We start from the raw sequence: 25,984 nt of genomic DNA, 5'->3' as shown, positions 1-25,984 counted from the left end.
TTAGAAAATAAAAAATCTTTTAATCTTGATCAATCTGACCATATTAAAAACATTCGTTTTTAAGAACTTTTAATTTGTTGGCCGCTGTGGACCTTTCTGGAGAATTGCCCATATTCTTATGTATTATATATTTTTATATTCGAATCTGTAGAAAGTTCTAAAGGCATATCCAAACTCTTTGCTAACTATTAAAAACTAAACTGAAATCGTTTAGGCCCAATGTATACTCTTCTCCAATCGAGCATCAACGTCGAACCTGCTTCAATGTAGTTTGTAATGGTTACGGAAAACATAATATGTATCTGCTGGCAATAAGCAAATCAGACTTGGATCACTCTGCGTGCCTCGTGCATATTAGGGATCATCGTATGCAAATTAGATGAGATCTTAAAAGCAAACTGGAAAACACCAACCCCCTAGGAGCTGGAACCGGACCGCTTTCAAAAGGAACTCCTTAGCCGTTGGCAGCTGTGCGTGCGAGTGCGTCTGGACCGGGGTCCCAATGCCAGTCCGTTACCGGACACTTCTCTGACCAAGAAGGGGTTCGCAACGCATCGCATCATCACGGAAAACTGGTTTCTCACGCTAGGCAAAGGGCAGCAGTCCGCGGTCCGCAGTCCGCAATCCGGTCTAGGACACAGACACTTGTGGAGAACAAAACCCGTACGTAAGGGTTGGGCTTAGGACAAGGACGAGCCCGTGGCCGTGTAGGGGTTGGGTCAGTTCTATTAGAATTTGCATATATGTCCGATGACTCCGACCTTCGGCCTCCCGGAACAGGGACCGATAATGTAAACTGGTCAAACTGGTTTCACTCATTGCGTTCTGTCGCGATTTAAAAAATATACATATATTCGCCTGTCGTGTGCTCTCCTGCTCTTTAGCTTCTGGGCGCAACTCACCACACATCCTTCGCTCTCACATGTGGCATATATGCTGCGAAGACCGTGCTTTTCCGTATGAGTTTGACAAACCTTCATTTCGGATTTGGCTACGAGCCATCGCAGTTGGAGTTTTTAACAAGTAAAGAAGACGGAGACGAAGTCGCAGCGCACTTTTACCATCAGTTTTCTAAAATTCTTCTTGAGCAAGGATAATCAATTCCAGTGAAGACACAAGTGCACTTGGCGAGAGTAACAGTGAAATTGCACTGACTTGCAGTTATTTAAATTACGCGCCTACTCTGATATCGTTCTATTTTGCAATAGGCGCGAAAGTCCGCCTCAACAATTTAAGGATTTTAATTCAAAGACAAAGGAAATATAAACGAAACTGGAAAGTAAACTGTGCAGTTGTGTTCCACAAACATAGATATATTGAGTGCACAAGTAATGTTACCTCGAACAAATTCTTGAGGAGCTTTTGTTTTAAATTTACCATTATGCCAGCCCTAATTAACGTTAGTAACATAATTCATTGGGATGAATGCAATGATACGAAAATGTACATTCCATTTGAAGTATTGTCTAATTAATAAATATACAAACTCAATATAAATATGCATATATCTGACCCCTATTATGCAAACTAGTCTCTCGAATGCGTAAAAATTGTACAAATTTGAGGTATGTAGTAAATCAGTCAGATCGGATAGCTAACATTCGAACAATCGAAATATTAATAATAAAATAATATGAAAATTGGAAAACTCATTTATGTTTCAACATATTTGAGTTAAAATAACGTTTTAATGTATTTTTTTCTTTAACCAAAATGGATTGGTTTAGAATGTACATCATGCAAACTGAAAGAGATCCAGAAAAAAATGGAAGCTATCTTCGGCACGCCTAAGTTTGTATCCCCTTGCAGATTGCATATTCAATCTTTAATAATTAATACAATATACATTACTTATATTTGAGTTAAAAAACAACGAGACAATTCCTACATTAATTATCGTCACCTATACATATTATATTTACAGTTCAGTTTACGATTTTCATAAAATTAAAACCAAACCATAAAATGACATGTGATGGACATGTGAAATACTGCTAAAGTTTAATTTTTAATTAGATTAATTTCTCGATCGTTCCTATGGCAGCTATATATATGATATAGTAGTCCGATTTTCATAAAATTTAAAACGATTTTTCTAGTCTCTCAGTTTTTAAGTTATCTGTATGAAACAATTAGTCTTCTGTATTCTCTCACTAGTAAGTCAGAAATTGCCGTGTCGGAAGACTATATAATATAAATGCTAAAGAAAAGGTGCGACAATTTTAGAAAAAAATAAAAATAAAATAAAATAATATTATAATAATAATAATAATAATAAATATTAAAATATTTCCATCTAATTGGAGATATAGTCATTTAGTATTATTCTACAATTTCGCTTGTAATTTAATAAAAATCTGAAATCTAGAAACTATCGTTAAATGCAATTCTGGGACTGCAATACTGTAGATATAGTGTGTATAGGAAGAAGGAATTACTTCGTTGATTTTAACAGAAATATACATATATCATTTATATTTGCAAATGCATATACACTTTGGACTGACAAAGTTAGTTTCCTTTTTTGTTTAATTTACAAAATGACCATATTAAGTTTAATAACACAAAAATATACATGTATATATAGTTTAAATTTAAAAAAATATTTTTTTTTGCGAATTCAACACTTTAACCCCTCTTTTCTCTACACCATTTTGTGTTTACTTCCTCGAACTAAGTAGGAGTGTCCGATTTGTCGATTGTCTCCTGTTTTTTCCATTTTTTTTGTTTGTTCTTTTTTTTGTAGTAAAACTGTGGCAAAATGAGGGTGGATTTGTTCCGAATCGTGGATGGTTTCTCGAACAACTCTCTCGTTCGGCCAACCATTTTGTTTTCGTGTTGCTTTCAACTTCCCGAAAGATACACTCACCCCCATAGAACGCTGAACGAAAAAATGTGTAGAAATATGTACATGCCTCCTTTTTAAATCTTTTAAGACCCCAAATCGAACTTGTAAATTTTGTAACTATTAAATAAAGTTATTCCACTCAGGTATATAAATTATATATTCTTAACACAGGCAAAAATAAGCTTTAATACTCACCAGTACCGTGATGGAAAGTTGTCACTTCATATTTCTCAGTTACGAACAAGTCTCTCCAACTGAACGCCTTAAAGATTATCATCTTGATGAGCAGAAGCTAAGAGAAATATTAGTTTTAAGTAGTATGTTAAGACATAAACAAAAATACAATAAAATTATTTTAAGAAATCAAAACAATCTGTGTATTTTTCCATTTAATGCCGCCCCGAAGCTCATTTTTTGTTTGTTAAGTCAAAAAGGAATAAAATGTTTTAAAGTATTTAAACGTTTTTAATGTTTGTGGTTTTATTATCATATTTTTAATGGAAGAATTTACAGTTCTTTCTTAACATTTCAATTACAAATAGGTTTACGAATTGTTTTACATACATATATTTATTTGCTCAATTTTTGCATTTTGAACACAGAGAACAGCAAATATAAATTACGCATTTCGTAACGAATATAAAGAAACATATCTGCTAGAAAAAAACTGAAAGAAGGTTTCGATGTAATTTTTGTACATATGTATGTATTATGAAGCAATCACGGCATTTTCATCTTGTTTGAATATATATTCGGGAGCTGCCCTTATTCTTATTTCACTTTGCTTCTATAATCCGAAAAAAATATTTTGTTTTTGCTAGATACAAAATACACATTACATTTTGAAAATATGTATAGTGTAAAACGCTTAAATAGGAAGAGGGGAGATGCATTTAACATGTGGAGACTAGTATTTTGAATCGATCTACAAGGGGAACAATTTTTGCAGTTTCGCTCAGCAGGCATTTCCTCTGTTCGATCAACATTAGCTCTGCATTCCTGTTGAATTGCTTGGTTCGATTACATAGGCTGTATTATATTAACAGAAGCGAGCGAGCAGTGGAAAAGGAGAAATAGAAAGGCGCTTCTCTAATACAAGTCACTCTATCTACATGGCAAGGACAACACAGCTGGCAGCGTTCTCTGCTCTATTAACTTTATTTAGTAGCAAAAAATGCTGGATTTGGTGATAAATTTGGAGGCATTGTTAGCATATTTCCTTGCTGCTGCTGTATCTGCTGCTGTTGTTGCTGCTGCTGTTGGCTCCTTGTATTGGTGGCATAAAGCTGCTGCTGGAAGCTGTGATATTGCTGCGCGTACTTCAGATCGTTTGAAGATGGTCCCACGAAATTAACATTGGAAACTACTCCACCGTTAGACGGTACGTTTATGTTATTATTATTGGATCCAGGTCCCGGTCCCGGTCCCAGCCCTTGTCCCTGTAGCTGATGCATCTGCCCAACTCCTCCCGCCTGGCTCTGACACATTCCCGCTGGCATTATGGTCTTTAGAAGCTGAGACTTAGACTGCTGCTGCTGCTGCTGCTGAGACTGTTGCTGCTGCTGCTGTTGCTGCTGTTGCGAGGCTGTCAATAAGGCAGCTGTTGGCCCGTTGGCACTGTTAAAGAAGGCTGTGGGATCCCCTGCACTACTGCAATCCAGATCAGCTCCGTGCCCTGTAAACGGTAGCTGCCTGTTAACAACAGGCTGCTGTAGTCGTGGACCCATAACATGGGGACGCAACATGTTGCTGTGTTGGGGACGCATGCCCCGTATCATGGAAGGCTGATGGCCAATGATCATGCCAGGATCAAGTCCTCCACCTCCGCCATCCTCCTCGATAATAGCAAGCTGTTGATTGCAGTTTTGAAAATAGTTGTTGCCAGGATTGTTGGCCATCTTCTGCTGCTGTTCGGTGGGTGAAGCCATGAGCATGGAACCGGCCCCAGGAGGACCCACCATCATCCCTGGCATACCTGGCATAATTCCCGGCCCACCATCAATCGAAGCACCGTTGCCAGCAGCTCCTCCTCCAGCCATTTGTGGATTGGCATATCTATGAAGAAACTCCAGGCTAGGCGGCATTCGTACATTGCCAGCTCCTCCTCCAGTTCCTACTCCTCCTCCTCCATTATTGTTATTAGTGTTATTATTATTAACATTTTGCGGTCTCACTGGCATATACTGTATGGTGTTCGGTGTGCTGGCCTTTACCTGAATATTTGGATTAAAATTTGAACCGAAATTCAGAGGCATTCGGCCCATTAAACGGGCACCGGGTGGAGCACCACCTTGGCCTTGAAAGTTAGCTGGTGAGGGTCCGGGGCCAGGCACAGGCATCGGACCAGAACCAAGGCCATTGGGTGAATTTGGATTAAAATTTGGACCGGGGCCACACATTTTAGCATTTATCAGGCGCTGCTGACCCATCGAATTCATCATTGCCGGATTAATGGGATGACAGCTATTGGTCTGATTAAGTGCATCCAAGCTAGAGGCAGTATCCAGGCCTGCTAGCAACGCATGCTCCATGTTCATATCCGGGATGTTCATATTCATACCAGCGGAAGAAGCACCGCCACTGGGACTGCCTCCCATGCTGCTCACACAGCTCGTTAGCTGTTGAGACATCTGAGCCAGCGAAGAGATGGGATCAAAGCTCTGGGACAACATTTTGTTTTGCGGCGACGGACGAAGAGTGCCGCCACTATTGGGATTTAGGGGTATGTTGTCTGAACGGCGAGCGAACTGAACAGATCCTCCAGAAATTTGACGCTGAAATGGAGTTATTGAAGCCAATTAAAGATAAGTTCTGAACGAGTACAACCGGTTCTAACACCTCCGACTGCGTCCCAAGGACTATTCTCCGGAATAAAGCAGGTAAAATCACTATTACTTACCTCTAATTGTATATTCGGTGTGTTTACTTTGTAGGCAGCATTTAATGCTGAATTGGCATTGCTTTGCATATGCGGATGGGGATGAGAATGTGGAGGATGAGGATTGAAGATCACACCAGGACTAGATGAGGAAGGAAAGCGGACCTCCATATTGGATTCAATTAGGCTGTTTCCCGGCGGAGACCTTGGTGGACCACCTTGGCTTGGGCTGGGTCGTCGACTTTTAATGTTATCACCTTTAAAGAATTTATTTATATAAATTAAAATTAAAGCAAAGAAACAAGAATAAAAAGTCGAGAACATATATATATAAAATTACCTGCAGATGATGACTGGGCAAATGTATCCAATTCCTTGGGAGACAAATGAGACAGCGGTGTGCTCGGATTGCTATTTAAATTATTTCGGCTGCGATTTGCCGGGTTTTGATTCGGCGGTGATTCTTGGGCGTCCGATTGAAAACAGTTCTTGGATGTCGAAAGGACTCCCCCTACAACACCTACTTGTTGCGATCCAGAAGATGCCACACCTGTCTGCGCAGTCGGTCCTGATCCCAACGTTGTGCCTTCCACATTTGGCGAGTTCGTTGACAAGCCTATGACAGTTGCTCCTGCACCTCCCGCTATTGTTGTGCGCGGCGAGGGCAGGGATAAGTTATTCGGGCTCGAAGGATTTGGCGATTGTTGTGTGGCTATCGGCACGGAGGCCGATCTTTGTGTGGAATGATATGGCGGCGGTGGTCCCTGCAAGGAGCGCTGGCCGATAGGATTAGAAGGTTGCTGCAGCTGCTGTCCTCCTGCTCCTCCAGTCACTGGTCTACCTTTCCCACTCTTTAAACGATCTTCGAAAAACTGCTGTTGTATCTTAGGCCATTCCATATGAGCAATTCCTGCTCCACCGCCTGGTTGATGAGGATGCGGTTGCGTTAGACTTTGTTCCTGGTTCGAAAGTAGATCCTTTGATATATCATTGCCAAACGAGGCCATTAGCTCGTTTGAGTTCACCATTCCTCTCACTGCTTCCACGCCTGATCCTGATCCTGATCCTGGTCCTCCACATGGCAGGTTGCTTTTTTCCCCGCAGCCTATTACAGATCCCATATCGGAAATAACATCACCAGGCAATAAGACATCTTCCGTGGTCATGATGTGGTGCTCTGGTTTCAATTGTCGCATTTGAGAATTTATGATGGAACCACCTGCTGCACCAGTTGCTCCTCCTGCTGCACCTGGAATGCCCATTATTAGTTCGTTGGGCATCTTCGTTCCACCACCCATGGTATTCTCATTCTCGGGGAATAAAAATTGATTCATTTTTTTAATCTTGGCCAACTGCTCCTCTCTGTGCTGACGTTGTTGCGGCGTCAGATTCTCATCCGGAACCTTGACTCCTTGCAGCGATATAATGTTATTTTCATGACTCGGATCGTTGATGTTACCAGTCTTTGATGAGGAGCTCTGTCCTAAATCCACGCCTGCGGCTTCCAATATCTTAATGGCCTGTGATTCGCTGGTAACATCGATATTACTGCTTCGTGCATTTGGTGCGGAACAACCACTCTCCCAACACATTAAATCGCTTTCATTTGATGGCAGGGGATCCGGATGATCGATAAAGGCGTTGCGCTTATTATCACCCGGATTATATTGATTTTTTAGGAGATTGCCAGCTGGTTTTTGTGACTGCTTGGAAGGGGGAACTGCTGATCCGGGTCCCGGTCCCATGCCTATCCATGGCATACCCAAAGACGTATGTCTCTGCTGTAACTTGTTCATTTTCAAGGGGTTTTTCATAAAAAAATCCTCGAGAAAGTTTTTGGTGGCCGGCTGGGTGCAGTGATAGGCGATAATTGTTTGAAATTGCCCGCTTAAAACCGATTCGGCACCTTTGTTGGCCAATTGTGTGGAAAATACAAAGATGTGATTCTGTTGCTGCATGTAATCCAAGCAGTTGTTGCTACCACCACTCGAAGTGTTGGCAGTCATGTTACCTGGTACTCCTCCCGGTACAGTGCCAGATCCTGGTCCTGGCCCCACTCCCACACCAGATCCTAAAGCGAGTATGCTTGAAATTGGCGTATTACTCAAAGATTCATTGTTCAGATCAGGGTTCATTTGATTATTGCAATTGGAACTTTCTATGCCCATTTCGTCATTGTTATTTATGGCCAATGAGGACGAAGATGCCTTTTCTGAGCCGCTGGTTGTATTCATTTCAGTTTTAACTAAAAACCATTAGACAAATGCAGAGTTAGTATATATGACTTTAAGAACAGGTACTAAGATTATTAGTTATTATAACATGACAGCTGCTCTCGTATGCCTAATTATTTTGGAAATATTAATATTAATATTAGTCAATTCATTATACATACATATATGTATAGTGCTTATAAGATATAATATCAACTTTAAACAAAAAACTTCTAAAGCATAAAATATTGAAGAGCTACCAGTGAACATACCAGTCTTGGCGCCAGTGTCCTGGATATTACCACCAATGGAGCCGAAGCCCAAAGGCGACATGTTTGGAGAGTTATCTCTTTCTTCCTTTTTCATATTCACCAAACTGCTTAAGACATCGGCGTTAGGCTCCTCCTTAATGGCAACGGCTGATGTTGCTTTCGCCTTACTAGATCCCATTTCTATTTGGTAAAATCAAATAAAATAAAATAACAGCATAATAATATAAGTTACGTGACGCTTACCTCCATCTTCCTCTTTTACATGCACCTTCTTCTCTTCCTGCTTGCCTTTACCAAGGTCACTTTCGACCATTTGAGAGCTGTTAAGCGCAGCAGAAAGAGTGCTGCTATTTGAATGTTCGCTCATGTTGTTTGGAGAGTTGAGGCTGCTTGTAGAGTTTTGCCTTAATATGGGAGTAACGGCGTTAACTGAGGATGGCTGTCCTTCGGCAGATAAATTATTATTTCCACCCCCGCCCGAGCTGCTGCTTCCTGATGGATTGGCAATGCTTTTGTTATCATTATTTAATAGACCATTTTTCTCATCCTCTATTTTGATTTGATCTGCAAAAATATATCAATGAAAAAGATGGCAAGTAAGGAAGTAAATACGAACCTGGTGACAATGTGGAGAAAGGGGGCTCGCTCTTAACTGACTTTGGAGAGTTCCTACTCGCAACAGAGGTGGGTGCACCTGTTGTTGATGCATCTGAGGCGCTTGAAACTTGCGTCTGTGTTGGAGCTGATGGACTGCGGGGCATTTTTGGTGTTGATAACGACGTTTCCTCAATTCTTTATAGCGATAAAAAAGGCCATATCAGTTGAATATCCGGGTCTCCTATCTAATGTATGTTGATATTGATATAAATGCTTGTCAAGCGCATACACATACTTATGTATGGAAATATGCTCACACTGTTAACACTATACAAAAAACATAATTAATATAATCATCATGGAGCCAACAATCACACCGCAATCCATTAGTATTTACCTGTCTCCATTTAACTATGCTAGTTTTTAATCATAAATCGTTCTTCCAGTCAGTTTTTACAATTTTTGTATGTGTATATGTGTATATATACTATTAAGCACATAGTCCTCATTCATTGAATGCAAAGGTTTGCAAACGTTGTTTTTACTATCATATGCAACAACATCCTCTGGACAAATGTATACCAACACTATAAGGAAGCTATTTCCTCTTTATGAAAAATAAAAACAAACGTATAAAAACTATTACAAATAGTTTTAATATTAAATAGAAGTTAATGCCTTTTCAGAGTGACCAACTTTTACTTTTGTCATTACACCGTAAAGAAATATATTTTAAAATTACTTAATACCAACTGATGCCACGTTTCTATAGTACGGTATGCCGAGGGTAAAACAACGTTTTCAAGCATTGAAAACGGCTATTCGTCATTTTAAAGGCCTGTATGGACAGAAGAAATGAAAAATACTACAAAGTTGGATGGCGTTAGGAGATTCCCGACGGCACACTTTTAGTATTTCTCGAGCGGCTTGCAAAAAGATTACAAATTTTAATAAAACAGGATGTTCGCGACCATTTGCCTCTCGCTCTCGCGTGCAGCTAATTTACATATTTTATATTATAGATCCCGCCATGAACAAGTTATGTGGGGAAAATATGATACAGTTAATATAATTAAATTAGTAAAGGGAAATACCATATTTCGTGTTTTTGGCATATATATTATTTTGTTGGGAAGAGGGGAACCTTGAAGAGAAATATAAATTTGAAAGATATAGTTAGCAAGTACAAATTAGGAAAGCTTCAAAACTCGCCTTGCTGATCTGAGACATCTCGATGATCCTGGAACAGATTATTTTAAACGCCAAACATTTGCCATTTGGATTCCATTGCCGGCTTCATCCGAGTCTGACCCGATGGGTGGGCGGATTGAGTATAAAAGTATAGACTCTGGTGCCACAATGTTCTTTCATGTACTGGACACCGATCACCCCGTATTGAATCATCTGAAATCCTTGTACAGGTATTCCAGATTGCTGTCGTATTAAGGCGTCTGGGAGCTGTCCGAGGGAGACCCCACTGCTAGAATGCAGGTCAATCGCTATAGGACAATTGTTAATAAAAATAACAAAGCATTAAATGTTGAAATGGCCTTTAGTTTCAGAAGAGACCGCAACATTTGCCCTCCAAAAATGCCAAAGATATAGTGAAAAGAGCGGTCACACCTCAAAGGAATAAACTTTTTCGCACTCGCAAACAGTTTTAGCCTCACCATTCCGTACTTTAAAATTTGTATTTTGTACCCCACTCCGGAAATACTAAAAATGTGCCGTCTCCTAACCGATTCCGTGTGGAATCTCCATCAAATTTTCTAGTATTTTTAATTTCGTATATCCGTACAAGCCTTTAAACGGGGCTTACGAAGAAGTCGTTTTATTATATTTTAAAACTATTCAAATTCAATTTGGAAAGGTTAAAGGTTTTATTTGCATACTGAATTTAAAATATGGGCAATTTTCAAAAAACTAAAAAAAGCTTAAAAAAGGAGTATATTAAACATGGTTACATACAAAATTGGTCAGATTGATCAAGATTAAGAGAATTTTTCATTTCCTAAAATTAAAAAAAAAAATCAATGTCAAACACCCGTAAACGCAAATAATATTGTTTTTATAAAAAAAAGTCATAAAAAATGGCTTGTTTTGTTTTGATGCCAATCTCTTAAACAGAAGCATTTTGCTTTTACTTTTGCTTTCTAATGTCACACAGAGAATGCAATGTGTCAATATAAAGTGCAAAAGGACATACATATGTGATCACCAATGTTTGTACAGTTTTAGTTTGAATTATCGCTTTGCAAAATGTCGCGTGCGACCGGGACTAAAATTGAATTTAAAAAATAACTACTTAATGTTATATCAAACAAAATACATTATAAAGATAATTGATTGCACAAATAATTAAAATTTATTGCATTACAATTTTCCATCATGCTTCGCTGAAATCAGAGGTTAAACTGGTTTTTTGCAAATGTAACTTCTGTTTTTGTCCCGTGCGAATGCAGTACATTTTAGTGAATATCTTGAAAACGAACAAGGGCCCAAAATCGATCTTAGCACATATTATAGTGCTAACCAAGAGCTATACGTTACAAATTTTGTAAAATTAAAATAAAATCTTGGCACATGTCTTTTTTTTAAGTTTGAATGCGTACGATTGTCGCATTCGACACCTGAGAATTGACCATATTTAAAAATTGGGAGACATTGGAACATATAACTTTTAGCAAGGACGGCTATACTGGCATTTTATAAATTCTTATATTATTATAAAACAACCTTTCAAATGATTTAACCATCATTTAAACATCGATGTAAATAATGGTCAAATAATGTGAAAAATTCCATGTTTTTGTGATTTCTTTTTCCGACGACACAGTTAAAATGTAACAAATGGTACATTAAAATATAACATTTGATGACTGTCTTATAAAATTTGTATAAGAAATATTTTAAAATACGGCAATGGTAGCAATTTCCGGACGTGTCTTGGAAAAGTTGAATTGCGGGCCAATCATAACTCGGTGCCGGATCATCTGAAATAAAAAAAAAAAACAAAATTAATTCGTTAGATAATAGAATAGCCCAGGTGACGCTGTCGAGTTTTATTTAATTCCAAATTTTGAATTTTATCGAAGACTTTGAAGTGAAAAACACAATTTTTTGGGAAAAATCGGCTCATTTGTCATTGTAAAATCAAAATTATGAAAAAAAAAACAGCGATAACTCGTAAAATATGTACAGAAATAGTGTTTAAAATTTCAAAAGAATTAGTGCAACAGTTTTGAAGTTATGCTTGGCACCTACTTTGAAAACGTGAGTTGTGGGAAAAGCTCTTTAAAGTTGTAAACACAAAAAAATGCAGTCTAAAACGACAATCCGGCCGGTATAAAAATACCCATAACTTTATCATTTTTGCTTTAATTGACCTGAAATTTTGACACAATATTCTTAAGATATTATGCTTTCAATATGAACCAAAACCATAAAATACCTGTGGTATATATAGTGCTCTCCCTTTTTTCCTATGGGTGGCAAATCACCGCCATTCGTTTTGTGGAGGACGGACTTTTGCAACCTAGCTACTAAGGACCCTGACATCACATCGAGGATCTTGTTGATCGTAGAGAATCCCAGAACCCAGAACCCGGGCGATACCTCGTCCGAGTAATTCCAGCTCTTGGGCTCCTTTGTGTTCACAAATTCCCTGGAACAATGCGTGGAAACATTATATGTATATGGGATTCTTATAGGCGTACACTCACCTCACAGACTTTTTTCCACTAAAGCTAATGCGACGCTTGATTATGGTCTGCAGCGTATAGCCGCCTGCAGTAATATGGTAACAAATGTGTCCGGTGGTGCGACACGGTGTTGATAAGCACTTCATATTCTGGTTGCCAATGGTGAAGGTATCGTCCTGTTACACCTTGTTATTCAAGGCGCCGATGCCGTCAGCACCGCCGTACACATCCAGAGCCTGGGCCCATAGCTTAACGAGCTTCTCGTTGCCGCCGGCATGGTTCCGTTTTGATCACCAGTTCCGAATCCTCCGAATCAGAATCCTTCTGATACACGAAAAGGTACATGTAGTTGTCCAGCAGGGCCGTCAGGATCTTAGTGTCCATGCCCGCAAGCTTTACATCTTCCAAAGTGCTGTGCATGCCTCTCAAGCCCAATTTCCTTAGTTTTAGGACTTGTTTTTAAATTTATTTTGTCTATTACCGAACTGCACTCCGCATTCGTGGCTATAAAAAATAAAATTCTAAATAAAAATAATAACTTATAATTATTTAAGAATCATAAAATATTATAGGGTTTTAAATTAAGATGCCACTGTTTTCATGAGTAATAACTTATCTTTCCTAAATATAATTCAACGATCAATTCAATTCAAAGGTATCGCTCCCATTTTGCTGATCATGATGGATAAAATCTTGCATCATGATCAGTGATCAAGGCGTTCAGCAGAACTATCGATAGAAATCCATCACTGATTAGTGATCATATTGTTCTGGTGAACGCAACCAATGACTTACCAGTCAGATGATATACGAAAAGGTCACAAGAACACTGGAACAGGGCAAAACAAGACAACAAGAAGTTCAATTGCATTCAACATTATCCAGGATATTGACCTGGCAAATGTCTGTACCAGGAGCATTGAGATCTCTCAGATCGGAAAGATCTTGCCAACATATTTTAAATTTATATTTCTTCCCAATGTTCCCCTCTCTCTTACAAATTAATATAATTGCCAAGAGCTCCGTTTGAAACGCCTGTACCACGCAGCGCCGGTCCCATAATGTCCGGCTACGTTATCTGCTATCAAACTTAACCCACTTCCTGGTCTGCGTCTGTGCCATTGTGACCAGCAGCCAAATGAGTCTGGGAAAAACTTAATTGCTCCAGGTGGCAGCCACACAAGTAGAAATTCACTCGTGAGGAACCCCACTTTTGGAGCAACATTGCTATGAAGGCGATGATTGACGAAATGCGAAAACTTAAACCAGACCTCCGGGTGGTCGATGAGCACTTTGGTTAGAAGGAAGAGGCAAATCCCCTGAGCTCGTCCTGATGCGGTGATTGTGGTGGGGAAAATGTAATAGCGAGATCCTGGCTCTGGTCACGAGAAGGGAAGACAGCCAGCTGATCGACCTACGTACGGGAAACTTGCTCCTGGGGGTTGCCAGAGGGAGCTCAGAGAGCACCAAGTCCTTGAGGGACAGAATCTCTGTGGTTCTTTGATACGCGGCGGAAGTGCGGCCCCTGACGCAGGAGTCGAAGTAAGAGTATTCGAAATTCGGAGAGCGAAATCCGAAATCTGATGCCTCCGCCCCGGGTACGGGAAAATAAAAACGGCGGTCCTGCCATGTTCAATGGAGACGGAAGTCATGCGGCGTGATCAGCAGTCGCATAGAATGGACCAGATGCAGAGTGTGGGAGCTCGAGTGCCCTCCTCGCTTCTTCAGATGCCTGAAACTTGGACACATCGCCATCAGGTTTCAAAGCCTGGTGGACAAATGCGGTTGCTGCATTAAGTGCGGCGAAGCAGGCCACAAGGCAGCTGTATGCAGAAAGAGACCAGTCGGCCCCCCGGCAGAGGAGCCGGCCCCGGAGAGGCAAACCACCAACCTGGCAGGAAAAGCAGCTCGGGCAGTAACGACAAAGTCTCTGAAGAGGAAGTGATCCGGATGGGGAGAAGTGCGCCCTGAGAAGGCGCCAGGGCCAGATGCTCTACCCAACAAGCCACTAAAACTAACCATCGCGCTTCCAAGTGCCTGGAGAAGAGAAACTTTCCGGAGAGGTGGCAGAGGCAGGAGCTGCTGCTACTATACAAGCCGGGCAAGCCGACATGGGAGACATTAATATGGTCAAGGAAGTAGCCGGAAATCGTCCATCGCGGGCAAGAGGTGGCTCCAAGAGCTACTGTCTAGTGGTAACGCTAGACATGAGGAACGCCCTCAACACAGCGAACAGGAAGCGCACCGCTGCAGAAGAATTTTCGAATGAGCCGTTCAAATCAATCGAATCATGACTCGAGCGCTGACGGAGGCAGTCCTGATCTCTAGCAGGAAAATGGTGGAAAATGCCGAGATCCGGGTAGGCGGAGCCGTGATTAGATTGCAGAGGGCGATCAAATACCTCGGCTTCCTGATTGATACACGGCTATCAAGGAGCACTTGAAATACGTTTAGAAGAAGGCCAGTAGGACGGCAGGAAGTCTCGCACGCATACTTTTAAATACTAGAGGGCCCAAGTAGAGCACCAGGAAGCTGCTGACGAGCGTCGTCACTTCCCAGATCCAGTGAGCGTCGCCGGTGTGGGCGGAAGCAGCCGAGACCAAGGCCTATATGCGGAGCGTCGAGGCCAAGTGCATTCAGTACAATCTCGGACGACGCAGTTTAGGTGATAGCATGATCCCTCTGAGAGAGTTGGTTAGAGGCATCGCTAAGGCTGAGCGCGGCCAGAAGAATAATTATCCCATAGCGATTGACCTGCATTCCGGCAGTAGCGTCTCCCTCGGACAGCTGTCTATATCTTTCAAATTTATATTTCTCTTTGAGGTTTCCCTCTTCCATACAAAACAATATATATGCAAAAAAAACGAAGTATTGTTTTTCCCTTTACTAATTTAATTATATTAACTATATTAGCTCTTCCGAACGTCTAAATTCATTCTTAACTAACATTCTTATTCATGGCGGGATATATAATTTAACATATGTGAAGGAGTTACAAGTGAGAGCGAGAGGCAAAGGGTCGCTGACAGGCTTTATTGAAATTTTTATTCTTTTTGCAAGCCGCTCGCAAAATACTAAAAGTGTGTCGCTGGGAATCTCCTAACGCCATCCAACTTTGTAGTATTTTTTAATTTCGTGTCTCCGTACAGGCATTGAAAATGCCGCTGACGAACAGCCGTTTTCAACTATGTTATTTACCTCTTGCTCTCACTCACTGCTTGAAAACGGTGGTTTACCCTCTCCATACCGTGCTTGAGACAGATACTTTAACTGAGTGCGTTAAACATCAGCAATATACTTGTGTTGGCAACACAAATGAGTGTTGTTCAATATGTTGCTAACAACATCGGGCTTCATTTGGATGTTGCGCGATATGTTTCTAGAAACATTTCTTACATCTGCTTTCAGCACTGTTGAAATTAGGCTTTTGATACATTTGCGTATAATTAGAAGAAGTAAATTAAACATTGACTGTTACTTTCGTAATGTTTTTTTTTTTTTTTTTTAATTTCCCACTTCTATAGAATCTATAAAATATGGTTGACATTTTCGATAAATAATAAAAAAAAAAACGAATTTTAAGATTAAAAAATTTAGTTTTATCTCAGAATAAACAAAAAATGTGCTGAAACGGGGAATTACACTTTCGTATAGTCGTTCAATCAGGCTTAAAGTAGAAAGAAGTCTATCAGCAAGGTTTTTTTCATATATATATATGTAATATCTGAACCATTGTTATTTATATTTTTTCGTTACTCATTGCACATTGCGCATGCTTAGGCGTTAGGGGTGGGGTCATACGGACTCTCATGGTATAGTACCATTGCCTCTGGCAACCCTTAAACACGACGAAGATATAAAGGGTGGTGTGTTTTTCCTCTGTTCATTTAATTTCAGTTCCTTTCTGTTTTTGGCTTTTGGTTCCCGTTCACAGTTTAGTTCGAATTGGGAATAATTCGCGTAAGGCTGAGAAGCTTTATATGGCAACGCGACAGAGGTTTTTTCGGTAAAAACCACCCACATGTGTGCATGTGTGTATACTTACACACATGCGTAAAGGAGAATTTTCCTATTCAAAAAGTTTTTAAAGGAGCTCCAGGTTTCCAATCCATTAAATGCAAATTTTATTAAAGTTATGCGGAAATTTGAAAAATTTTTATAAAATACAAAAGTAAATCGGATGAAGTGAAAGCAAATTATAATATTTAACAAAGTAATTAAATGTATGTTGAGTGTTTTTTTTCTTTCAAAATATGTTTTAAGAAACAGTGTGTGATGCGAAGATGAAACTCAGAATCCTGGCTCTAATTTAGGTAAATTTGAACAAATGAGAAGTATAAACCTGAAAGCCAATTTGGATACATTGATAAACGTGTGAAATATATTTTTGATAAAGTGTAGGGAAAGCAACCCCAAAACATTTGGCTGATGTGTATGTGAGGTGTGCTTGGAGCAACCCTTAAAGGTCGGTCGGTGCGGCGATGGCAACGAAAAACGTACTATATTGGTGAACAAAAATATCACAAAATAAATAAGAGAAAATTAAATTGTATATATTAAATAATAATACTATACTATTTTTAACTAAAAATATTTACTTTAATCTTTTTATTTTATTTTTAACGTTATTGTTAAACGTTTAAATCTAAAACTCGCAAGTAAGGAACCCGCATACTTTGATCCTTGTTATGTAAAAGAATTTTTTAATGAAAATAATATAAAGAAGCTTAAATTTTCCCATTTCAGATGCTTTTTGCATCTTCCTCCAATTAAGGAATGGACTCGATTAGTCAGATAATTGATCCGCAGCCAACATTTAGCCAGGATTTAGTTGAAGATGCCACTGAGTTTATCACAGAACATCAGTCTCAAACACATCAAGAGGGAGAAGGTCCTGGCCCTGGTTCTGATCTTGATGCCGATGAGGTTTTATCCATGCAAACAATAATTAGCGATAAGAAACATCGTTCCGGACCAGATTCGGGTGCTGTTGTCATGGTTATCGATGAAATGGATAGGCAAACGACGACAACATATCAAATTGTGCCTCATCAGCAACTGCAGCAATTGCAGCAGCCAAGAACTATGTCCTTCGGAATGATCCAACAGGATCAGCACCATAATCAACGCATGATCGACAGCAGTCCCGTGGAGTCTTTTGTGGCCTCCGATTTGAGCTTGGATGGCTTGACAGTGGATGGCATGAGCCAGGCGACAATTCTTCCCCAAGAATTGACAACAGTCAAGCCAGAGACAATGAGCAAGTTGCTTATAGTTCAAACCAAGTCAGGGTTGGATCGAGCAAACAATAAGCGTATAAGAATGCATGTGGATGTATCGAGTGTAAGTGTTGGACTCGGCGCTGATGTTGACGATCTGGATGAGATTTCATCCGACGGCGACAATTGTGATGATGAAGGAGTAACACTAAACCAGCATCATCATCAGCAGCTGTTGGACGAGCACCAGCAGGTGTACAGCCTGGCCAGCCATCATCATCATCAACATCATCAGCACCAGCATCACCTTCATGCCCATGGTCATGGACAGGCGATGCTTGGTTTGCAGCACAATAGATCCGGTCAGTTGGACATCGGACATAGTATGGCAGGAGGGGTTATAGTTAATTCCCAAGACAGAGAAAAAGACGTGGATGAAGAAGATGATAATGTCAATGGAGATGGAAATGACGAGGATGAAGATGATGATGAGATTCGAGATCGAGGCCAGTTGATTAGTCAAAGTTCTTATCAGACGCTGACATCGGTTAATGATCGTTTGTCACCACCGGGCTTTAGTCCAACATCATATGCGACATTGACGCCGATCCAACCCCTTCCGCCTATATCAACCATGTCAGAGAAGTTCGCTTATTCTGGTCACATTTCTGGAAGCGGCGATAGCGGCGATACCGCGGATGTCAATGGAGCAGAAGGAGACAGAGTGGTAGTAGAGGCCACTACCAGTGCCTCATCGGAAACTGTAGTTGGAGGAGGTAATGGTAGTGGTAATGGTAATGGAACATCCTCCGAATGTAACTCGTACTCCTCAGCCTTACCCATGACCATTAGTGGTGGTCATCATCATCTTGGATTAGGCGTCTCACCGTATTCCTCATACGAAAAGCTAACGTCGATGATATCACCACCACCTAATAATTACCTGGTTTCGTGTGACCTGCATGCCGCCACCGTTGTCACGTCGTCAGGACGTATGCCAAATCCGTCCCATCTGGAAGAGTTGAGCCATAATGGAAACAAAAAGGATTCGGCGATACAGGAGAATACCGAAGACCATATGGGAGGAGGAAGTGGAGGGGAAAAATTTACTTACTCCGGTCATATCTCTGGTGGGGGAGATAGTGGCGATACTGACAACCATGGTGAAAAATTCTCTTACTCTGATCATATCTCTGGTGGAGACAGTGGTGACACTGATGTTCACGGAGAAAAGTTCTCTTACTCTGATCATATTTCTGGAGGCAATAACGTTACTGATGTCAACGGAGGAACGTAAGTATGACAAGAAAGCTAGATAAGTTCGACGCGCCAATGTGTGTATACCATAGTAGATTATAACTTATATATATATTATAATCCTTAGAACATAATAATATATATTTGTGTTAAAACATATTACAGTCAGTTTTACAGTTACAGTTTTAAATACATCGTTTGGCATTTTCCCCTACATTTAACTATAGCTTCAATGGCAGCTATGTTATATAGTAGTCAGATTTTAATTCAATTAAAATTAAATTAGACTGAAAACTGAAATAGTTATATAGTCGTCCGATCAGGTCCGTTCCGACTTATATATGAGTGAGAGTATATGGAAGACTAGCTGCAAAGTTTCATTCAGATTCAACTTCAAAATTGAGAGACTTATTTGCGTGGAAACGGACATTTATAGATTGACTCAGCTGTTGATGCTGATAGAGAATATATATATGTACTTTTAATGGTCGGCTATGGCTGTTTCACTGTTTTCAAGCTTCTGATTAAACTGATTTTAACCTCCAAGAGCATAAAACTCTAAATACCCTACAGTACCATTCATCAGTAATGCATCATTAATTCATGAACAGTCAAGGCGGTGTTGTTGATGGTTCATCGATGAATGTCCATACAAGTTGCGGATGAATTTAACATTGGCATGCCTTAGGCTGTCATCAACAGCGATCCATCAACAATTCATCATCGGCCGAGCCATGATACAATTATTCACTGCCGACGAGACTACCTTCGTAATTGTATCGTGGGCTGAGCATTGATGACTGTTGATGACGGCGGCCTATTGATGACATGTGGTACTACAGGGTATTAAGAGAAAATTCTCCTGAACTTTGCAAAAGAGGGATAGTCGTAGATCAATAATTTGTATCGTGTTTTGGGTTAAACCTATTCCTATATATCCGTTCTTTTAAACATTTTTATAACGGGGAATATAATAGGTTTTTATATTTCAATCATTGATCATTTCAATCATCATAAGATTTTGGATCGTAATTCAATAAGCACCATGTTTTCAAGTCTTCTATTCTTATTTTAACTATAGGTCTATGCGGTTAATATATAAATATTTCGTATCTTTACATATATTTTGGTATTTACCTTGTATCTTTTTTGAAGGACTTGGCTCCAAATAGCTTCAGAGCGGGAGTCACGACTTCACCTGCCGTCGGAACACAGTCTGGAGGACCGATTTCATTTGGTGACCGAACGAAAAACGCGACTCAACATGACGGCACAGGAGAGAACGACGTCGACGCGCTTGCAAATGCAGCGTCACCTGCATCATCAAATGGCAGCAGAAACTGTTCCTTCAATCTGTACCACAGATTGGAAGTCAGATGAAGATTGGAAGCATGGATCTAATACAATTCTACCCGTGGTTGTGTCCCTAACACCGACACCGCCGCCACCGTCCATAACAAATGTTGATACGGCATCGGCCGTGGGACTTAAGCTGAGTGGAGGGATGTCTCCAGAACAACAAAGATCACAACAATATTTTTTGAACAAGAGCCAGCAGCAGGAGATTGACGGAGCCAAAGATCACGTTACCCCGGAGCCCTCAGTTTGTAGCATTCAACAGTCGAGTCTCTTGAATGGTTTTCAAAATATACAACAGCAATGTGCAAAGATCGCAATTTCCGTCTCGCCCAAAAACGGAGGCGGAGGTGGAGGATCATCTAGCCGGACTAGTGGGAACTCCACAGACATGGAGGAGATTAATACTAAGGATCTGGCTCAGCGTATTTCGGCGGAGCTCAAGCGATACAGTATCCCACAGGCGATTTTTGCTCAACGTGTCCTCTGCCGATCGCAAGGCACCCTGTCCGATCTCCTGCGAAATCCAAAGCCATGGTCGAAGCTCAAATCGGGACGAGAGACCTTCCGACGAATGTACAAGTGGCTGCAAGAGCCGGAGTTTCAACGGATGTCGGCATTGCGTATGGCGGCGGCTCAAATTCCACAACGTGTGACGCATTTGGGTTCTGGTAATACTACTGCAACTGGTATACTAGGATCCGCTGGCACGGGTACTGGAACTAATGATAACAGAGACGTTATGACAACTGATGCGGATACTCATGGGGGTTCATCAACTATGTCACCAAGAGGTAGGTGCCAGAAAAAACTGGTATAACACTTTTAATTTTAAACTCCGATTGGAAAAAGCGCACATTTATTGTTGATGTTAAACACTATTTAATAAGACAATCCCCTTAAGACCCAAAAAACCGAACTATATAAAATGTTTTTTTATTGAACCTCAGCTACACCTATTGAACCTGTGTCTACAGTTGGACCTGCAGTTGGCCCTAATCTCTCCATCACTTCCAACGTTGTTGTCAATTGCCGACGAAAGGAGGAGCCACAGATCGAGCAAATGCCCCAGCCAAAGAAGCCACGACTGGTTTTCACTGATCTACAGCGCCGAACATTACAAGCTATTTTTAAAGTAAATAGTTAGAATAGTAAATCATTATATATATTTATAAAAATCAATTATCTATTTCAGGAAACCAAGCGACCTTCAAAAGAGATGCAAGTGACTATAGCCAGACAGTTGGGCTTAGAGCCTACAACGGTGGGTAATTTCTTTATGAACGCAAGAAGGCGATCGATGGACAAGTGGCGTGATGATGATTCCAAAAATAACACAAACATACAGCATGTAATGCAAAGTCGTCCGCAGCAGCCGCAAGATGAGCAAGATGAGGATCATAGTCAAATTCCCAATCAAAATCATAACACAAGTCAGAGCATATCGCACGATAACTACTCCACTCTTCACACGACAGCCATGTCTCCCCTGGGCGCCTTCGACGAAGATGCCGATATGGATTTGGAGTTGGAAGGTCATGACTTCGATTTGGTTGATCCAGACCAACAAGGTGATAATAATACTGATCGCCACGGCGATATGTTGTGACAGCATAGACGATCTGGATGCCGCCACAAACCGGAGAAGATGAAATCTCTTCGAGGTACATTTACGTGCTTGAGTCCTAGTAGATCGAGAAAGAGTGCAAATGAGATCTCGGGAAGCCGAAGAGTTGCTGGTAATATTCATAAAAGTGAGGATAATAAGGTTGAAGCCAAGCTGAAACTAGAGGATAAGCCGCAACGGTCGCAAAATCGGCTACGCAATACCGACAGCAATATTTGTATGGATGATATGATGGGCATATCCGATTATTTGGATGATCTCAAGCTAATGATAGTCTGCTGAAAGAACACACACAAAAATGGCATACTTAATAGCAACCCTAACTACACTTTTCAGATATATTTATCTAGGGACACCATGTACAACTAGGTTCATTTTTGGGATACATCAAGGCAAATAACACAATAACCTAACTTGACTTAATTAGCAGTACATTTTCTTTAAATTTTTCTTTATGACAAGGAAATGTAAAAAATTTGTTTTCAATGGTTGCAAAAAACGTAACCATATTATGCCACTTTCCAGCAATAATGTATTAATTAGCTTTTTGGGGCCAGAGGGTGACATTTTTATAATTTCACTTAACTCGTTACTTTTTAATTTTTTAATTTAATATTTATTAAGTATATTTTAAAGCTATCGAAGATAGCCTTCAGTTCTTAAGTATTTTATGTACCTTATTTACTTTTATTTAACCCTTGCAATTTATTATAAAATTGACTAAAAGTTTCAACGCTGTAAAGGAGTCATTTCCGACTCTAGGAAGTAGATATAGTCTTGATCATATTCAACAGTCTATAGGGCAGGCTTCTGTCCGTCTGCCTCTCCATTATTTTGCAATATTTTTTTCAGTTTGTGAGCTTTCTAAATAACTTTGCAGATAGCAGTTAGTATATGCATCGGAACGGGAGAAATCAAACGACTTTATCATTACGGTGCCATAGAACGATCAAAAAATGAATTGGAAAGTATTCTGATAATTTCAGCCATAGTTTATTATACTTTGTGCCAACGAAGAATTCATGTATATTGAATTATTTATGTTTTTCTTTTTAAGCTTTGCAAAACATGTTCTTAGCTAAAGTTTTTTATTTAGTTCTTTTGCTTTGCCGAAAATTTCACATGCGGTCATTCTCGACTGTATGTTTCCTAGGTGTTGAAGATATTCGCAAATAACCTGAGATATAGTTGTTTTTTAAAAAAGTTCGATCTCTCTTCATATATGTATAGCTTTTTATCGCTCCAGTTATGTTTATTTTATGCGAAATGGATCGATTTACAATGGTCGAACTGCAAGTTGCAAGGGTTAACGAAATATTTAGCTTCATACTTTCTGTACTTGCATTTGCACAGCAAATAACACAGCGTTTTTAAAACAATTTGCGTTCACAAATATATAACGTAAATGTTTATATAGGTAAGGCGTGTGCTATATTTAAATTAGCAGTGGCTATTAAAGTTTGGCCCTAGGCGAAAAAGAACAACCAAAATTGGTATACAAAAGAGCAGTGTATAGATATTTAGATACATTTAGAAAAAATAAAATTAATAAACCGTAAAAATAATAAAGAAAATCGATTCAAAGGGAAATCATAAATTTATTGTGTATCTAGTCAAATTTATAAAGTAATCATGTAATAACCGAAGCGAATATTATAAACCTATATTATTCTTAAAAATAGAACTTATAACAATAATATATCTAAACTCATTAGCATCTTAAATCAAGTTTAAGAATGGCTTCGAAAAACAATGTTTTGTTTAGTTTTGTGCATAAAATTAAATGTTCATTCTAACACGATATATTTATTCATGAAATAAACTGTATATAACTGTATGAAAACTGCATCTCTTCAGACAGCAAACCTTTTATTTAATTATATACAAATAACAAAGAGCCCTTTTAACCTTGATACTTATAGGTTATTCTTATTTATACGGTATAAGAAATGTTATGAATTATACTCATTGGGATTATATTCATGCACTATATGTAAATCGAATAGGATTTATTGAGAATAATAACGATGCTCGATGTATGTTAGTCAATTTAGTTTAAATACAATTTAGAAACGTAATTCGAATGATGGAACGGTGGAGTGTACGGTCACCTCTTTAGGCACATTAATATATTTTAAGATATTTATGTAAAGATAAAATCAAGCAAATGCAATAATAAAATAGAGGCAAAAAGTCATTATGTAGGTTATCTTATCTATTTATGTTGCCTTATACACATGTAAATTTACAGAGTAAAAACAATTGAAAACTAGCTTAAACCAGTTATATTTTTTTCTTGTTTTTTTTTTTCATAGTAATTTTAATAGTAATATTATGGCAAAATTTATTTTTAATTTCTGCAGATTTTCCGGGGGGCTTATTCAGGGCCAAATAAGATGAAATTAAGATAGCTAAAACTAAACTAAACTTAAGATAACTAAAAACAAAATTTAACAACAAAACATTTCCCCCCTTATTTTTATTGAGTTTTGCAATAAAATACGATTACATTCTTATGTTATTATTTGAATTCAAGTTTAATATTCAAAAAGAATAAACCTTACTTTACATCCTTGCAGGGCGTTATAGTTTTAGTCATGCACAATTTTATTTGGTCAGCCCATTTCTACGGAAAGTAGCCTCTCAGTTTCAAGCTATCTGAGTGAAGCTTTGCAGTTAGTCTTCTTAATACTCTCACTTGTATAAAGTAGGATCGGGACGATTCGCACGGCTATATCATAGCAAGCCACAGGAAGAATAAAAAAAATTATAACTTTGTTTTTACTCATTTACTTCTAACCCGAGATATAACTGGTTTATATGTTTTTGGACTTTCAGTTTAAATTCTATGAAAATCGGACTACAATACCGGGGAGGTAAGGGTATAGAAAACGAAGCTAAGCTTTTGCTGATGTTATTCCATGGCTGACTGATGGAATGGTGGTGGCCACCTTCTCCTGGGAAAAGGTCCTTCTTGTGGTACCTCCTAGAAACGTAAGTATTCAAGAGGCAGAATTCCGTGACTCGCACATCCGAAAATTGTCCTGGCCGGTTCGACGTTGAGGGGCTAACCAGCTGTGTTGAAGGCACCTTCCTAAGGACGCCATCGAGTAATTTTTAAGGATCAGTGCCTCTTCTATGTATCGCACCACTACGTGCAGTTCTGCTTCCGTTAAAAGTCTTTTTTCCGTTCTTTCTCTAATGTGGTTATATACATAGTTCTTCTTCCTTGTTAATTCCGTATTTCTGGGTTCTTCTTTCTGGTTTCTTAGGAAGTGTGTATTTAACAGGATCTTACTTGTGTTAGGCGCTTTCCTAATTTTTCTGAGCTAGCTCCACCATTGTGCGCACGACGCCTTTTAGGCATTGTTGAGAATGTTCGTGAAGTCCTTGTCGATTTTTCCTAGGGGGATCGAATCTTGATCCGCCTGATTTTTCCACTTCTGTGGAAGGAAGCCAAAGTAGTATTTTGCCAAAATCAGGAAGAAGAAAAAACTTTCCACGGAAATAGCAGTGGTGCGATACATAGAAAAATATTCGATGGCCCCTGTGTAGGGGGCCGATCCTTCCGCTACAGATCCTTGGAGTTGAATATAGCTACCGCTACGCAGTCGGAAAAAATATAAACCGTGGAGGTTAAGAAAAGAAGTCGGAGGCGTCGTGGGGTAATTCGAAGCGTTCCAGCTTTATTGGGCTGCATACATATTACTAATCAGTTTAAACATAAGTTTAACATAAGAGCCGCGCTCCCGACCGATAAGCTAAGCATAACAGTGCGAGAAGGCGGTTTCAAAAAAGTATGTGCAGACTTCGTCCTGAGCTCTTTCAACAAGATAGGAGTTGAAGAAGACATCAGATCATAGATCGCCCAATGCTAACGAGCAGAACGATAAGAGCCAAACTGAGGGGCTCTCATTACACAAGATTTGTGAAGAGGGGCACACCTCCGGGGGAAATTCAGACTCCACTGTTCTGGCTGATAAACACGGACGACATATTGAAGTCACTCATCAGTG

At 39.5% G+C, this 25,984-nt stretch overlaps 2 protein-coding genes across 19 annotated transcripts; one reads left to right on the top strand and one right to left on the bottom strand.

The window, feature by feature from the left end:
- Positions 1–3,302: 3,302 nt before the first annotated feature.
- lgs (BCL9 domain-containing protein legless) lies at positions 3,303–9,347 on the bottom strand. Its single transcript, XM_086826484.1, has 8 exons — positions 9,206–9,347; positions 9,126–9,135; positions 8,828–9,053; positions 8,455–8,775; positions 8,212–8,391; positions 6,067–7,971; positions 5,748–5,983; positions 3,303–5,622 (listed from the first exon to the last, which is right to left on the bottom strand). Exons 3-8 carry the CDS (start codon positions 8,970–8,972, stop codon positions 4,006–4,008), a joined length of 4,404 nt encoding a protein of 1,467 aa, XP_086682610.1. The 5' UTR covers positions 8,973–9,053; positions 9,126–9,135; positions 9,206–9,347; the 3' UTR covers positions 3,303–4,005.
- Positions 9,348–15,626: 6,279 nt separating this feature from the next.
- On the top strand, positions 15,627–24,760 carry onecut (homeobox protein onecut). Of its 18 annotated transcripts, none has more exons than XM_086826480.1 (6): positions 15,627–15,783; positions 17,256–18,504; positions 18,562–19,021; positions 20,141–21,135; positions 21,292–21,476; positions 21,537–24,760. In XM_086826480.1, the coding sequence occupies exons 2-6, from the start codon at positions 17,286–17,288 to the stop codon at positions 21,948–21,950; spliced, it is 3,273 nt and encodes a 1,090-aa protein (XP_086682606.1). In that variant the 5' UTR covers positions 15,627–15,783; positions 17,256–17,285; the 3' UTR covers positions 21,951–24,760. The 18 variants fall into 18 exon arrangements, with proteins under 18 accessions (XP_086682606.1, XP_086682596.1, XP_086682600.1 ...); XM_086826474.1 differs by lacking the exon at positions 15,627–15,783 and adding an exon at positions 15,998–16,732; XM_086826478.1 differs by lacking the exon at positions 15,627–15,783 and adding an exon at positions 16,297–16,375.
- The last annotated feature ends 1,224 nt before the right edge of the window (positions 24,761–25,984 follow it).

Source organism: Drosophila serrata, unplaced genomic scaffold (assembly GCF_035046125.1).
Source record: "Drosophila serrata isolate PLE 108 unplaced genomic scaffold, ASM3504612v1 contig_160, whole genome shotgun sequence".
Lineage (NCBI taxonomy): Eukaryota > Metazoa > Arthropoda > Insecta > Diptera > Drosophilidae > Drosophila > Drosophila serrata.
The sequence above is the reverse complement of the archived record's forward strand: the minus strand, read 5'-3'. Positions and strand labels throughout refer to the sequence as shown.

Bases quoted from the DNA above. Each gene is read 5' to 3' on its own strand.
- lgs (XM_086826484.1), bottom strand. From the start codon at position 8,972: ATGCCCCGCAGTCCATCAGCTCCAACACAGACGCAAGTTTCAAGCGCC. The intron at 7,972-8,211 runs GTATGTTCACTG...AATGGTTTTTAG, and splicing joins GGACACTGGCGCCAAGACTG to TTAAAACTGAAATGAATACA. The intron at 5,623-5,747 runs GTAAGTAATAGT...ACTCCATTTCAG, and splicing joins CACCGAATATACAATTAGAG to CGTCAAATTTCTGGAGGATC.
- onecut (XM_086826470.1), top strand. From the start codon at position 17,286: ATGGACTCGATTAGTCAGATAATTGATCCGCAGCCAACATTTAGCCAG. The intron at 21,136-21,291 runs GTAGGTGCCAGA...ATTGAACCTCAG, and splicing joins ATCAACTATGTCACCAAGAG to CTACACCTATTGAACCTGTG. The intron at 21,477-21,536 runs GTAAATAGTTAG...TATCTATTTCAG, and splicing joins CATTACAAGCTATTTTTAAA to GAAACCAAGCGACCTTCAAA.